Here is a 13,581-nt window from a genome sequence, read left to right on the forward strand (position 1 = left end):
ATCCTGCTGGCTGCCACTTCCCACCTTCAATATCTGAGCTCCTAGGGCCAAATTCGGACAAATGGGCACAAGTGCAACTCCATCGACTGAACATAAAATCACAGAAATGCAGGGCTGGAGAGGACCTTGAGTTGTCGAGTCAAGTCCCGTGTCCCATGTGCTGAGGCAGGGCCAAGTAAACCTAGAGCATCCCTGACAGGTATTTGTCCAACCTGTTCTTAAAAACCTCCCATGATGGGGGATTCCACAACTGCCCTTGGAAGCCTGGTCCAGAGCCTAACTACCCTTGTAGTTAGCAAGTTTTTCCGGATATCGAACCTAAATCTCCCTTGCTGCAGATTAAGCCCCATTACTTCTTGTCCTACCTTCAGTGGACATAGAAGACAATTGATCACCGTCCTCTTTATAACAGCTCTTAACATAGCTGAAGACTGTTATCAGGTCCCTGCACCGCAAGTCTTCTTTTCTCAAGATTAAGCACGCCCAGTTTTTTCAACCTTTCCTCATAGGTCAGGTTTTCGAACCCTATCCTCTTTGTTGCTCTCCTCTGGGCTCCCTCCCATTTGTCCGCACTTTAGGAAAGAACTGGACACAGTTCCCCAGGTGAGGCCTCCCCAGTGCAGAATGGAGTAGGACAGTTACCTCCCATGTCTTACATACAACACTCCTGTTAATACACCCCAGAGTGATATTAGCCTTTTTTTGCAACTGCATCACACTGCTGGCTCATATTCAATTTGTGATCCAATAAACCCCAGATCCTTTTCTGCAGGACTACCGCCTAGCCTGTTAATTCCCATTCTGTAGTTGTGCATTTGATTTTTCCTTCCTATGTGTAGTACTTGGCACTTGTCTTCATTGATGTTCATCTTGATTTCAGAGCAATTCTCCAATTTGTCAAGGTCATTTTGAATTCTAATCCTATCCTGCAAAGTGCTTGCAACCCCTCCCAGCTTGCTTGCAGCTTACAGTTTGGGATCCCAGTTCTGGACTCTGCTGGAACCTTTTTGTGTCAGCTGAGCTGCAATAAAAGGACCGCAATGCTGGCTTAGGCCTGGTTTACACTTAAAATGTAGATCAACATAGCTATGGCGCTCAGGGGTGTGAAAAAGTTATTTGTTTAATTTTTCGATTAGTTCCCAAACTTCCTCTGCCGACACCTCAGCCTGGGATGAGTCCTCAGATTTTAAGCCACTCTCATGATTTGTTGGGGGGGGGGAGGGGAGGCCTGCCTGACTCATGAGTTTTGAAAGCTTGGGGTTGGTGATAGATTCTGGTGTTTACACCCCCCATACATATGCGTGTGTAGGGAACTTGAGACCAGACTCCACTGTGTTGTGCCTACCGCACTCACACCAGCTGTGACTTGGGCCCAGGCACTTCATCTCACAGTGCAGGCATCTGCCGAGCCCACCGCCACTGAATGTTACCAGGGGTTAATGCATGAAACAGTGCCACAGGCTGTCTCTGAGGTGCGCCTCGCCTCTGAGCTACCCCTGAAGTAACCTGAGGAACTCCCCACCACCAGGGTTTAACCCATGGAATTTTCTGTTACAGGCCTTAGCTGACACTAACCTGTGAAACTCTTTGTTGCAGAGTGGAAAGCTGGTTCAACCCAGTCCCCCTGCCCTTTCCTATCACTGCCTCTGGATTTTTCTTTACCGTTTGCTTTGTCCTGAACCCTCCTCCAGCTCGTTAGACTCCTGGTAGTGGGGGTGGGGAGAAGGGAAGCCTGGGTGAGCCAGGATCTGCAGTGCTCGGGAGAAGTCTGCTCGGGAATCTGCCCTAACAGCCATCACGTAATGTTGCTTTCCCTATTCTTAGCAGCAGCCAAGGCTCCTGGCGCCCCTGCAGTGAATCAGTCACCCAGGTGCCGTCAGCTGCAGATTCCATTGCCCTGCTGGAGCAGCTCTCATCTGTTGGATTTCAGCAGATCGGTGGGCTATTTGCCTTGGTTGATGACTCATCCCCACCCCGCCCCCCCCACTTCCGCTTACCTCTCTGTATGTCTGGCTATGTAAGTGAGTACCAATGTATGTATAGGTGTGTGTATGGGTGTAGGCATAAGTGACGGTGTGTACAGGTCCGTTGAGGAAAGTATGAAAGCTCTGACGTATTAGCAGGTGCTCTAGAGGATCCATAAGTTCAGGTAGTCCTAGGCTCCCTTCCTGTGCCCCTCACAACAGACTTGCTAGCCTTACCTTTCCTCTGCCTTTGGGGAAGAGGCTTGCCTGGGCTCTGTCAGGCTAGGCCCTTTGGCTGATAGGTCCCTGAGGAGAGGAGACTTTCTCCCACAGAAACAGGCAGATCTGAAGGAAGGTTAGCAACAGCTAAATGCAGGCACATACCAGCTCAGCCAGAGATAGGAGGCCACTCCCTTTCAGCTGACACTGCCTTCGGAACCCCCCGCCACCGTCCCCAGCTTGAATCTCAGCTGCGGTGACGCCCAGCCAGTCTGACGGCTGCAGGAGGGATTCAGCTGGTTGGCTGTGGTCCCTCCGAGTGTCCAGAGATGCCACAGCCAGCATGGTGCAGCCACAGCATCAAACCCGGACAGCCAAGCTTGCAGCGAAGTGCCAGAGAAGGGACACAAGGCACCAATGGCAGGAAGGTACAGTTGGTTTATTAACTCTCATTCCCTATACAGAAATTGACAGGAGGAGGGAGGGAGGTTGTGCAAATGGACAAATGAGTGCTACAGACCCATATTGGTCCTTCTAGGCAGCAGAAACAAACAAGCACTGTGACCACCAAGCAGTACCAAGGTCCAAGACGCTGAAACCTTCAACCACTGTTACATCAGCAGAGCCTGGTGTCATGAGCGAGCTGAGGACTGGGGCTGGAATCTGTGTATGGAATAACAAGAGGAGGCAGGTTGTGACACCAGCTCGTACCCTTCCATCCTGCCTTCCCCACCTCATCCATCCCTCCCATTCCAGCCCAGCTGTGCTGTGAGGAGAGAAGAGAGCCTTTTTTCTCCCTCACCTGGCCCTGATCAGCTCTGTCTCCTGTCCCTGGCCACTCTGTGCCTCTCTCCTGCCTCCCTGGGGTCTTATGCGGAGGGTGGGGGAAGAGCAGGGGAAGCAATGTGAAGGGGGAGGAGAGGCAGCGGCTGCCTGGTAATGGACAGCTACAAAGCAGCCCCTAGTGGCCAAGCAGGAAAATTGCAGGGGGAGGGGCTTTTTTGCTGTTTTCCATATATGTCGAGTTGATTTTTAAGGGGAGGGGCTTAAGCTCCACACCCCCCACAACAGGTCGCCCCTGTCTCCAAGGAAGCACTGAGGTCCCAGATCAGAGGCAGGTTTGGGGGTCCCATTGGGGGAAGCTGGCAACAGCAGCCTCTCTTCAGGGTAGAGTCAGGAAGTTCATGAGAGTGGTGCGGCAGGAAGGGGAGTCCTGCAAGGGGTCGTCTTCAGGGCAGAGGGCTCCCCCCAGGCAGCATCAGGGTCCTTTCAAGGGAGAGAAGGGGCGAGGGGGTTATCGACAGAGACAAATCCCCTTAGTGCTGATAGACTGGGGTCTGGAGGGGAGGGGAGCCCTTTTTCACCTACCCCTAGAGGAGGCTGCACCCCCGTTTTTTTGGTCTGGTGGGCTGGGGACAGAGAACCGCTCGGATCGCCTCGTCAAACACCGTTTTCAGGCCACGTTGCGTCAGCGCTGAGCACTCGAGGTATTTCACAGAATCTGCCAGGAGAGAAGACTGCACCATCACTGGGAGGAAATGGGAGTGAATCCAGGAGGTCCCCAGCCCAGCCCTGCAACTCTGAAGGGTCCTCACGCAGAAGAGACGCCATCAATGAAGAAATCTCAGGGGCCAATGTCAGCCAGAACAGATGCATCCATCTGTCTCTCTCTGTCTGTCTGCTCTGGCCCCCAAAACCAGTGGCTGAGCATCTCACAATAAGTAACACATCAATCCTCACAACACCCCTGTGAGGTAGAGCAGTGCTATTACCCCCATTTCACAGTTGGGGAACTGAGGATCAGAGAGACTGACTTGGCCCTGGCCCTAGCCCTGCCAAACCTGCTTCACAGCCATGTGAGACAGATTTGATGGATCCCCAACCCTGGTCGGGCTGTCAAGATATGTGGCCAGGCTGGTGGAGCGGAGAGCATCCTCGCTCTGAGAGGGGAGGATGAGGTGGCTGTGTGGAGAATGGGAGGTAGGTTGGGGGCGAGTGCTTGTGATTCGTCCCTGGGGGAATGGCTGTGCTTCACTGACTAGCCCCCTCTTCTCTGAAATCCCAGCTGAAAACACCCCATTTCTCCCTACCTTGTGCCTCTGCGTCTCACCCTCTCCTCTCACCTAGCTACGTCTCGGGTTCAGGGGCTACACGAGGCAAGGAAGTGCTGTACCGTGCAGCGGAGCAGGGGAAAGAGACACACACAGATGAACAAAAAAGGGTGGGGCAGAGCTACCATCTTCCCCGAGTCACTCGCACAAACGCCAGATCACGGGGACAGGAAGAGGAAGCAGCGGTTGGGTCTCTCTGAGACAAATTAAAGACCTCACTGTCCCTCCTACTTCCGGACTTGGGGAGGAGGGTTCTGCCAGCAGAGCAGCTGTGGCTTTCACAGAAAAGACTGACCAGCTAGAAGAGGCCGGGGAGGGGTAGCTGGTGGGGGATGTCTCAGCAAAAGATCCTGGCCAGAAGAGGGGCAGAAGACAGGGAGCTGAGGGGTCGGACCCCTCACAAAGAGTGTCACAAAAAGAAAAGGCCAGGCCTGCCCTTCCAGAGCCCCCAATACCCCGTTCTGTAACACACCCCTTGGCATTTCTTCCAGGTGCCTGGTAGCAGCTCCCACTCAGCTTCATGGGATCCTGCCCATGTTCCCCATCCCCTGCCAAGGAAGTGCATGCCAAACTGGTGGAGAGCTTACACACACACCCGTCCTCTCCCCCAGCGGCCTCGGCGTATTGCCAGTAAGGCCTTCTACCTACCGATCTCCTTGGCCAGCGCAAGGCCCTGCGGGTACGTGATGGGCGACAACTTCTTCTCCTTCAACTTCTCGATCGTATCCTTGTCATCACGGAGATCCAGCTTGGTGCCCACGAGGATGATGGGGGTGCTGGGGCAGTGGTGTCGGACTTCAGGGAACCACTAGAGGGAGGTCGAGAATGGGCCGGGAGGAGAGAGAGAAAGACACACACCCACACACCAAATAAAATCCAGCTGCCACTGTTTCCTCCTACACTGTCCTGTGTGGTAGTGTGGACAACTGCAGCCAGACTCCAATCAGCTCCATGGTGGGGTCCAGAGGCAAAGCCCCTGACAAGAGAGCCCAAAGTGGGACTTCCCTCCCCCGGAGCTGAGACACCGGAGCGGCAGAAGGGAGAGAGCTATGCAACAGCCTCAGGCTTCGCCCCCCAGCTGCCTCCCTCCCCTTTAGGTGGGAGCTGAAAGTTGCGGGGAAATACACTGTTGGTTCCCACCCCGCCCCAAGCTGAATGTTGGGGGAACGTATCCCCATGCCCCAGAAACTACCCACGCATAAGAGCTGTGCTGAACTGGTCTTGGTTGAAAGTTGCCCCCTGAACGTGCAGGCTGCAGCAGTGAAAGCTGCTGGGGCCAGGGCAATGAAGGGGCAGGAGTGGGGGGCGGGTGCTAAGGAAGCACCCAGATGAGAACGGGGAACAGTGTGTTACCCACTCTCATGTCCTGGAGCAGCACAGTTGGTGGGCCCTAGAATCGAGCCCGGTTTGTTCGTTAATCTCTCTTGGACAACCCAGAGGCTGTGGTAGGCCAATATTCTAGCTACTCCTGAGAGAGACACAAAGAAAAATAGCTCTCAGGATCCAGCTAATCCATCAGCTGTTACCGCCCACACTCACTGCACAAGCGTTCCTTTTTCAAGGCCAGTGCCTATTCGTGCGGCTCTCGCTGGCTCCTTGAGCTGCACGTGGCGAGTTAGTGCCTACCTCGGCCCTCTGTGCACAGATACCTCCACACCAGCCACGATGCGCTTACCTTGGCGCGGACGTTTTCATAAGAGGCCGGGCTGACCAGAGAGAAGCAGATCAGGAAGACGTCCTGTAAGGACACAGCAGCATTTGAGGATTAGGCTGTGCACGTCGCATTGCGTGAGGGGGACCCCTCCCAGCACTATACTGGAGCATTCTGTCCAGCATTGGAGTGGGGGTGGGCCGGTGAAAGGTGCTGGATTGACAGCCCTGGAGACTCAAGCTCTCTTGTTATCCCCAGCCCCAAAAGGTACCGCACCATGCACTTTCCCTCCATCCCTCCCAATCTGTGCAACTCAGTGCTGACATTTGTGAGCCGCCTGGAGGGGAGAGAAGGTTGTTCAGTCTCCTGGCACAGCCAGCCCTTGGTAACAGCTGACGCTGTAACTGAGGGCATCTATCATTGCTAAGTGTGGCAGTGGAGCTTTTGTGATGTGGACTCCTGTCCTACTGGGAAATGGACTGACGCCCCCTCACTCATTTCCCACAGATCATCAACCAACCATCAGATGGGGATGGTTTTGGTCTCTGCCAAGGTGGGGCCAGATTCATACTGGTCACTATAAATGCAGGAGTGAGACCCAGTGGGTACTTGGGTACTCAGAAAAATACTTCTCTGGTGGCCCCATCACTGCAGAATTTAAGCTTTAGTTTAAAAACAACAATTCTGAGCCTATGTTTCTAGCCCTTCCAAGTTGTGAAGGAAACCTGCTGAATGTGAACTGATACAGTGTTGTCTTCCTGAATCTGCAGCCGGACTGCCTGGGGCAATAGCACTAATGTGTGTTGACTCTGAATCCCACTGATGACCATATCAACACAATTAACTATTTCACTTCTGATTGTTTTAGCAGACTGTGGATGGAGCTTGAGTAAAGTACCACCATCCCCACTTCTTAAAGGTAAGAAGCTCTGTTTCATGGACTCGGAACGCTCCAGTCTCACAATCAGGACACAAGAAGACATGAAAGTCTCCATACCTCATTTGCAAATCCCCAGAGTCATTCAAATCCTGTGAGAGACACCTTAGTGCTGAATGATACCGTATGATATTTAGATGGCTCTCCAAAATATTCCCCATAATCCCTGCACCCTTTTGGACCCCCAAATGCATGCATATAAAATAATGGGGATGGGGTCTTCGGGGGCTGGTGAGCTCTGAGAGAGGAGCAAATTAAGAGAGGAACTCTAGCTCCATCACAGGCCAATAGTAAGTCCGACTTCTCCAGCACAGGGAGGAGATGTTGCCAAGGGAATGTGCCCTGGATGCAATGAGTGGGGGAGCAGGGCACAGTGAGAAATGACCCACCGTCTGCGGATAGGAGAGGGGTCTTAACCGGTCATAATCCTCCTGTCCAGCTGTATCCCACAGCCCCAGGTTTACGGGCTTGCTGTCAACCATCACGTTGGCGGAATAGTTATCGAACCTGCAACGCAAAGAGAGAGAGAGAGTCGGTTCCTCAAACCAGGGAGAAGAGAGTTCAGGGGGCAGGAGGCCATGGCCACAATGCACCTCTTCCTCATGCACCCGGGAGAGAAAGAGACACCCCCCTGCAGAGCTCCGATGCTGCTGGCTCACCAAATGCCTGCACCCATCCCACCGCAACCTACCTCCCCATAGCCCAGCTGTCCCGAAATCCTTCCCAGCTCCAGCTTCTCCCACTGCCTTTGGGGCTCCATCCTGCCTGCGAAGTCCCAATCTCTTACTTCCCCTCAAGTTCCCCTCGCCAAGCTCTCCCCACGCCCCACTCCAGCTCTGTGCTCTCTAAGCCTTCGTCTGCACCCTTTTGTTTTAGAAGCCAGATTGCCCTCTTAACCGGATTCACGCCATCCGCCTTCTCTGTATCACACAGGACCGTGCTCCCTGCCAAACCCCCACTGGAACTGGGTCAGGACGCCATGGCTTGCACCCCTACTCGTACAAAACATGCTGTGGTATCTCTAATGCCTATAGCCAGTGAGGCTTTCCTGTCTTGGGGCAGAGCGTCCCCTGGCACCGTGCTGGGACACAGGGTCACTGGCAGCACAGAGAACAGTTGCCACCCACACAGGTGCTCCTCGTAGGTCTCCCATCCTGACCCCATTTGTTATATTTTTCCCTATGCAGAGAGCTACCACAAGCTCTCAGTCTAAAGTGAAGGAAAAAAGCAACAAGAAAGAACCAAAGTAAAGTCCCCGTGAGGGAGCACACCATGTGCATGTCTCCTCTGGAACAGGCAGCCCCAACTCAGAGAACAAAATGGCTGCCTCTCTCGGCACACAGGGCAGGGGTCCTAGATACGAACCGGTGTGGTGCACAGCAAGTAGAAGGAGTCGCACAGCTACACGCACCAGACCGTTTGGCATGCAGGAGGTGACAATATCGCAGCACAATCCGGCTGCCAAGAAGAGGCGGCTTCTCGTGGCCAAAAGCTCAGCTCAAACTGACCGTGCCAAAGGGCGAGGATTTCAGGTGCTCCCAGCCCTGTCTGCACAGTGATTTATATGCAGCTTCCCAGGACACTTTCCTTTGCTACTGTAGTATAACAGCAACACACACCTGGCTCTTCCAGGGAGCTGGAACCCCAAGGGCCAGATTCTGACACCCTTACCCCCACACACAGGGAGTAGCCCCAGTGACTTCAGTGGGACTTCTTGTGCAGTACAGTGCTATTCACTGAGAACAAGGGCACATGCCAGCGGTGGTGAAGGGAGAGAAGAACGTCAGCTTGCACCATCCCTAATCAAGAGCTGCTAGTAGCCTGTGCTTGGGGCCATCCTAAATTGCATCCCCGATTCAGTGGCCCCTAAAGGAGTTTGCAGTGGTGCAGATCTGTCCTGGCCTTGCACCTTGCTGCCTGGACACGCTCCTTGCATCCTTTACCCTGTCCCCTACAGCTAGGGTTCCCCTTGAGGCAGCACAGAATTGGCTCTGCACCAGGTATGAAGGCTCCCTGTGCCAGGGCTTATGTCTTCCTTGTGGTCCCTTTAGGTCAGGCTTCCTGGTGTAAAGGAGTCACAGGGCAATGATGAAGTGGGCCCCTTGTCCCTTTCACAGCTGGCGAAATGAAGGCTGGGACTATCCAGATGCCGGACAACCCCATAGCCTACAAATGAACAGCTTTCTGGTGTCGAGACTTGACCCAGTACTGACTTATGGGTGCAGAGAGCTGGTCCTCCCGATGGCTGTGTGTTCCTCTGCCCTCCTGCTTGCCCTCTGCCTGGCCCCCAGCCCTCCATCTGCTGGATACTCACACAGTGGGGATGTATTCGCCTGGGAAGGCATTGGTGGTGTAGCTGATGAGGAGACAGGTTTTACCCACAGCTCTGGAAGAGACAGAAAACACACCCAGGATCTGTTACTGTGATTCCTGCTGGGGGGTGGGGGGGGATATCACGCCTTCCCTGGCCAGAAAGCCAGACATAGCAGAGGGCTGGAGGAGAAGAACAGAGAAACCAGATTCCCAGCCCTAATCACTGCACAAGCAGGGTTAGAGTGTTAGAGGGAAAGGGAAGGACAGAAGATGTTACATTGCTCTAGTGTTCTTCTAGTCTGAAAGCTGAGGCATTTTACAGACCTTACACAGGGACCGCTCAGCTGAAATGCAGCCGTTCTGGGGTAGAGCACAGCAGCTGCTTTTCAGTGCACAGCAACAAAGAATTTCTGACAGGAGACGGAGGAGTATATGTGTCCGTTTGATACAGCAGTGACAACGTAGAGTAACAGAATGCAATTGCCCAGATGGCACCCCCGACAGGACAGCACCTTCTAATGCCACACTGGGATATGGCATCAGTACGTGGGAAAGGACACCTCACTCTGTATGCGCACGGCACCAAGTTGGCTTTCCTGAGGCTACCTACCAAACGTCATCGCACGCTCCTTTCAGCTGACATGGCACTCGTGAGCTGGGCTGCCAGCAGCGAGGCTGCTCTTGGGGCTTCTGAGCAAGCAGCCAAAGCTTCCTCCCCCCTCCTCCCCTTCTCCTCTCATAGAGTCATAAGGTTTAAAGCCAGAATGGGCCATCAGATCATCTAGTCTGACTTCCTGTATAACACAGCAACTAGACACCTGCAGCTGGCCTGTGCCCGCCAACTCAGACTCACAGAGCAGGGCTGTTTCTTTGCTGTGTAGACTTCTGGGCTCGGCCTGGAGCACAGTGGGAGGGTCCAGAGCCCAGGGTCCAGCCTAAGGCCAGAAGTCTACATAGCAATGAAACAGCCCTGTAAGCCTGAGTCGGCTGGCACGGGCAACTACGGGTTTTTCTTTGCTGTGCAGACCTACCTTTGCAGGCCACCAGCACCACCCCTCTTTCAGTGGAGCATCGCGGAGCACTAGGTGGCCAGAGCCACAACACATCCCAACCCATCCCAACCCCAGAGTAGAGTGCTAGTGTGAGAGAGACCAGGCCAAAGGGACTTCAAAGAAATGCAGGGAGAGCAGGGACTCGAACCTACGTCCCCCACAGCCTGAGTGCTCAAACCACTAGGCTATGGGATATTTGGGGGAAACCAGGCTCTCTTTGTGTCCAGAAATTCCATCCTGGACCCGAGACAGCGTTTCAATGAGTTGGTCGCACAAAAAAAGGTTCCACAGAAAAGTTTCCAACCATCTCTAGTGAAGGGCAAGGGAGCCAACTGTGAAGGAAAAAAGAGATTACAGAGAGGGAAAGGAATCACAGCCAGGATAAACAGGGGAAGGATGGCCTAGTGGCTAATGGACTGGCCTTTCCCAGCTCTGACTCGCTGGGTGACCTTGGGAAAGTCATATAACCTTCCTGTGCCTCCATTTCCCCATCTGTAAAATGGAGATAACAATACTGACCTGCCTCCCAGGTGGATTGGCAGCACCTTAAAGCAAAGGAATTAGCAGAGTTCTGGAGGAGGGTTATAGGGTTATTGTGCTGGGGGCCGGTTATGGGGATAGAGCCGTTGAGCTGAAGGAGGGATATGGGTCTAGCAGAGCTATGGGGGAGGGTTATGGGATTATTGTGTTGGAGGGCAGTGATGGGGTCAGTGGGGAGGGCTATGGGGCTAGCAGAGCTATAGGGTTTATGGGGTTAACAGTTATGGGGGAGGCTCTGGGGGTGGTAGAGTTATGGGGCAGAGTACTGGCATTGTGCTGGGGGGTTAGCAGAGTTCTGGGGAGAGGTTGTGGGGCAACTGTGGGGTTAGTCCCAGGGTGTTTCCTGTGCAGGTGGTTTCAGGTACGGCTCTGTAGCCCTTAGTTTCTGGTCTTTACAGTATTTTTCTGGCAGGTACCAACATTTGTTTGGGGTTTGTTCTATATTTCTTTGTCCCTCCCCCACCCTCTCGCCTGCCCCTGCCTCCAAGGTGGTTTCTATAATTTGATCGTTTGTTTGCAAACTTCCTCCTGGGGCAGTTGAAAGGAGGAAGTGACTGCGGGGTGCAGGGCCTCTGTAAATGTCACTTCATATGCTACCGATAGCTGCCCCAGATAACAGCATCACCAGCTCCTAGCCTGGAAGTGGTTTAACCCTCACAGTGCCAGACACTACTCCCGCCTCGCAGATGCTCTCCTGGGCCCTGGCTGCTTGTCTCTTAGTGCCCCTGCAGGGGCAGTAGCCCACTGGGGCCCGCCTTGAGGAAGCTCCTGCTGTTGAAGGCCTTGGCTGGGCCATATCCACTGACAGCAGGGTGCACACTGGCCAAGCAATGGATAAGCCAGGCTATGATTATGCTGTGCTCAGATGCCCAGGGTTTCATTGCCTCACATACCTAAGGCAGACAGAGGGCATGGTGTGTCTCAGGGACGAAGGGGAAAGGAACATCTCCTCCCTGCTGCGTCCATGGGAGTCCCACTCAATGATCTCCTGGACAACTCATGGAAAGAGCACAGGTTCTGAGATCCACAGAAGAGGACCCACGGCGCTATCCATGCATCACTGCCATGTGTCAGCCACCCACACCGATGGCTTGTGGCGTGGCCCAGTAGAAGGGAAACCACAATTTCCCCCACTGTATGTTAACCCTGACTCCCGTTCTACCAGCAATGGCTGCAGTGATGGAGGCACTGTAGAGGCGACACCTTCATCTAGGGGAGATTGGCCAACCTACAAATAGTTCGTGCTTCAGTGGGCCTTGTACACCTGCCCCGGAAAACGCCCGTCCCCCAGCCCGACATAACGCATGACCTCTGTCACAGGCTGCCCTCCTGCATGCCCTGCCTGGCAGAGAAAGAGAGCGAAAGCAGTTCAGAGGAAGTCAAAAGCAAAGAAGGTGAAATGTCACCAAGAAACAACCTTCCCCCTTCTCTGCCCTCCCCTCCCCCACCAAAAAATAGAAGGGTACGTACCCATCTCCCACCACCACACACTTGATGGCCTGCATTTCTCTGGCCTCAAGGAGGAGGGCGGCTCCTGGGGCAGGAGGAGTCAGGCAGAGCTAATGCTCTCAGGTGACCAGAGGAAAGACCTGTACAAATGTAATGTCAAATCTAGCGTTGAAGGGAGCAGCAGACCGTGGGGAGGGAGGAAGTGGAAGAGAAAATGTTACTTAACCCTCCCTTTCCCATCAGTCCCTCCCCTCTGGTAGTCGAGGCCACTGGCTGAAGGCGGGGCATGTGCAAGCAAGCAGTTTGAAAGACAGTTTCATGAGCCAGATGACTCAAGTAATTTCTTTTCTATGCTTCCTGTCCCCCAGCTTTGAGCAGCAGGGGGTGCTGTGCTGCCTCCAGCCAGGGGTTCAATTAAGGCAAAGAAAGAGGGAACACCATTCCCGCCCCTTTGCAGAGAGCAGAGGGTGGGGTCCCCCTTTTCTTCCTGTCTTCCCCAGTGCTCCCTTTCCTCTCAGGCGGGTGCAGTGAGGACTCAGCAGTCAGGGTAATCTGCTGTGGGTGCAGGAGGAGGAGCCAGCTCCTGACTGAGGAGTTTCAGGGTCTCCCAGTTGTCAGGTGAGAGCGGTAAAGAATCACAGAGAAAGCTGAACAAGGAACTTTACTAGAATCAGGAAAGCAGCGTTATCCCTACTGCTACTCTGCCTCTCCCTCTGCTTCACTACTCAGCTTCTGCCTCAAACCTTCCCCACTCCCCCTCCTGCCCGGCTTGCTACTGTGAAGAAACAGCACACATATCTCATACTCACCCATACGTGAAGCAGCAGTAGCAGCTCCTGATGGAGGAAGAAGAAGTGTCCCAACCTAGACAAGTCTCCTATCCATCTCCTTTCACCTAAAGGAAGATCTATCTGTCCCAGCTACGCTTTTATACTGTGCCCGTCACTGTAGTATCTAAGTGCCTCCTTGGCTAGCTTCATGATATATGGAGACCCAGTCCATCTCAAACAGGAACCTTTTATTAAACAAGTCAGCTACAACTACAGTACAACCAGGCTTCCCTGCAGCTTGAGCGCCAGCTTTGTCTCCTTTGTTCACCAGGAACTACTTCCCTGCCTGGAATCCTATACAATCCACAGAGACATCTAGTGGCTGAATAGCATAACTGCAAGTGAACATATCATTACAGACCCCCTTCCAGCCACTTTGTCCTGTGATCCTGAGCAGATGGTCTCCCTTCCATCCAATCTGCTTGCATTATTCTTAAACAAGGGACCCCCAGCTGGCTGGAAGGGATATGATCGTATAACAAAAGGGGAAATTAGCTTAGTCTGTGAAACACACG

General features: G+C 53.5%; 1 protein-coding gene across 1 annotated transcript; it reads right to left on the reverse strand.

Moving 5' to 3' along the window:
• Positions 1–2,601: 2,601 nt before the first annotated feature.
• On the reverse strand, positions 2,602–13,245 carry RAC2 (Rac family small GTPase 2). Its single transcript, XM_077829457.1, has 8 exons — positions 13,046–13,245; positions 12,258–12,376; positions 9,197–9,268; positions 7,272–7,389; positions 5,970–6,032; positions 4,943–5,102; positions 3,552–3,684; positions 2,602–2,846 (listed from the first exon to the last, which is right to left on the reverse strand). The coding sequence occupies exons 2-7, from the start codon at positions 12,290–12,292 to the stop codon at positions 3,554–3,556; spliced, it is 579 nt and encodes a 192-aa protein (XP_077685583.1). The 5' UTR covers positions 12,293–12,376; positions 13,046–13,245; the 3' UTR covers positions 2,602–2,846; positions 3,552–3,553.
• Between the last annotated feature and the right edge of the window lie 336 nt (positions 13,246–13,581).

Source organism: Eretmochelys imbricata, chromosome 1, assembly GCF_965152235.1.
Source record: "Eretmochelys imbricata isolate rEreImb1 chromosome 1, rEreImb1.hap1, whole genome shotgun sequence".
NCBI classification, from domain to species: Eukaryota; Metazoa; Chordata; order Testudines; family Cheloniidae; genus Eretmochelys; species Eretmochelys imbricata.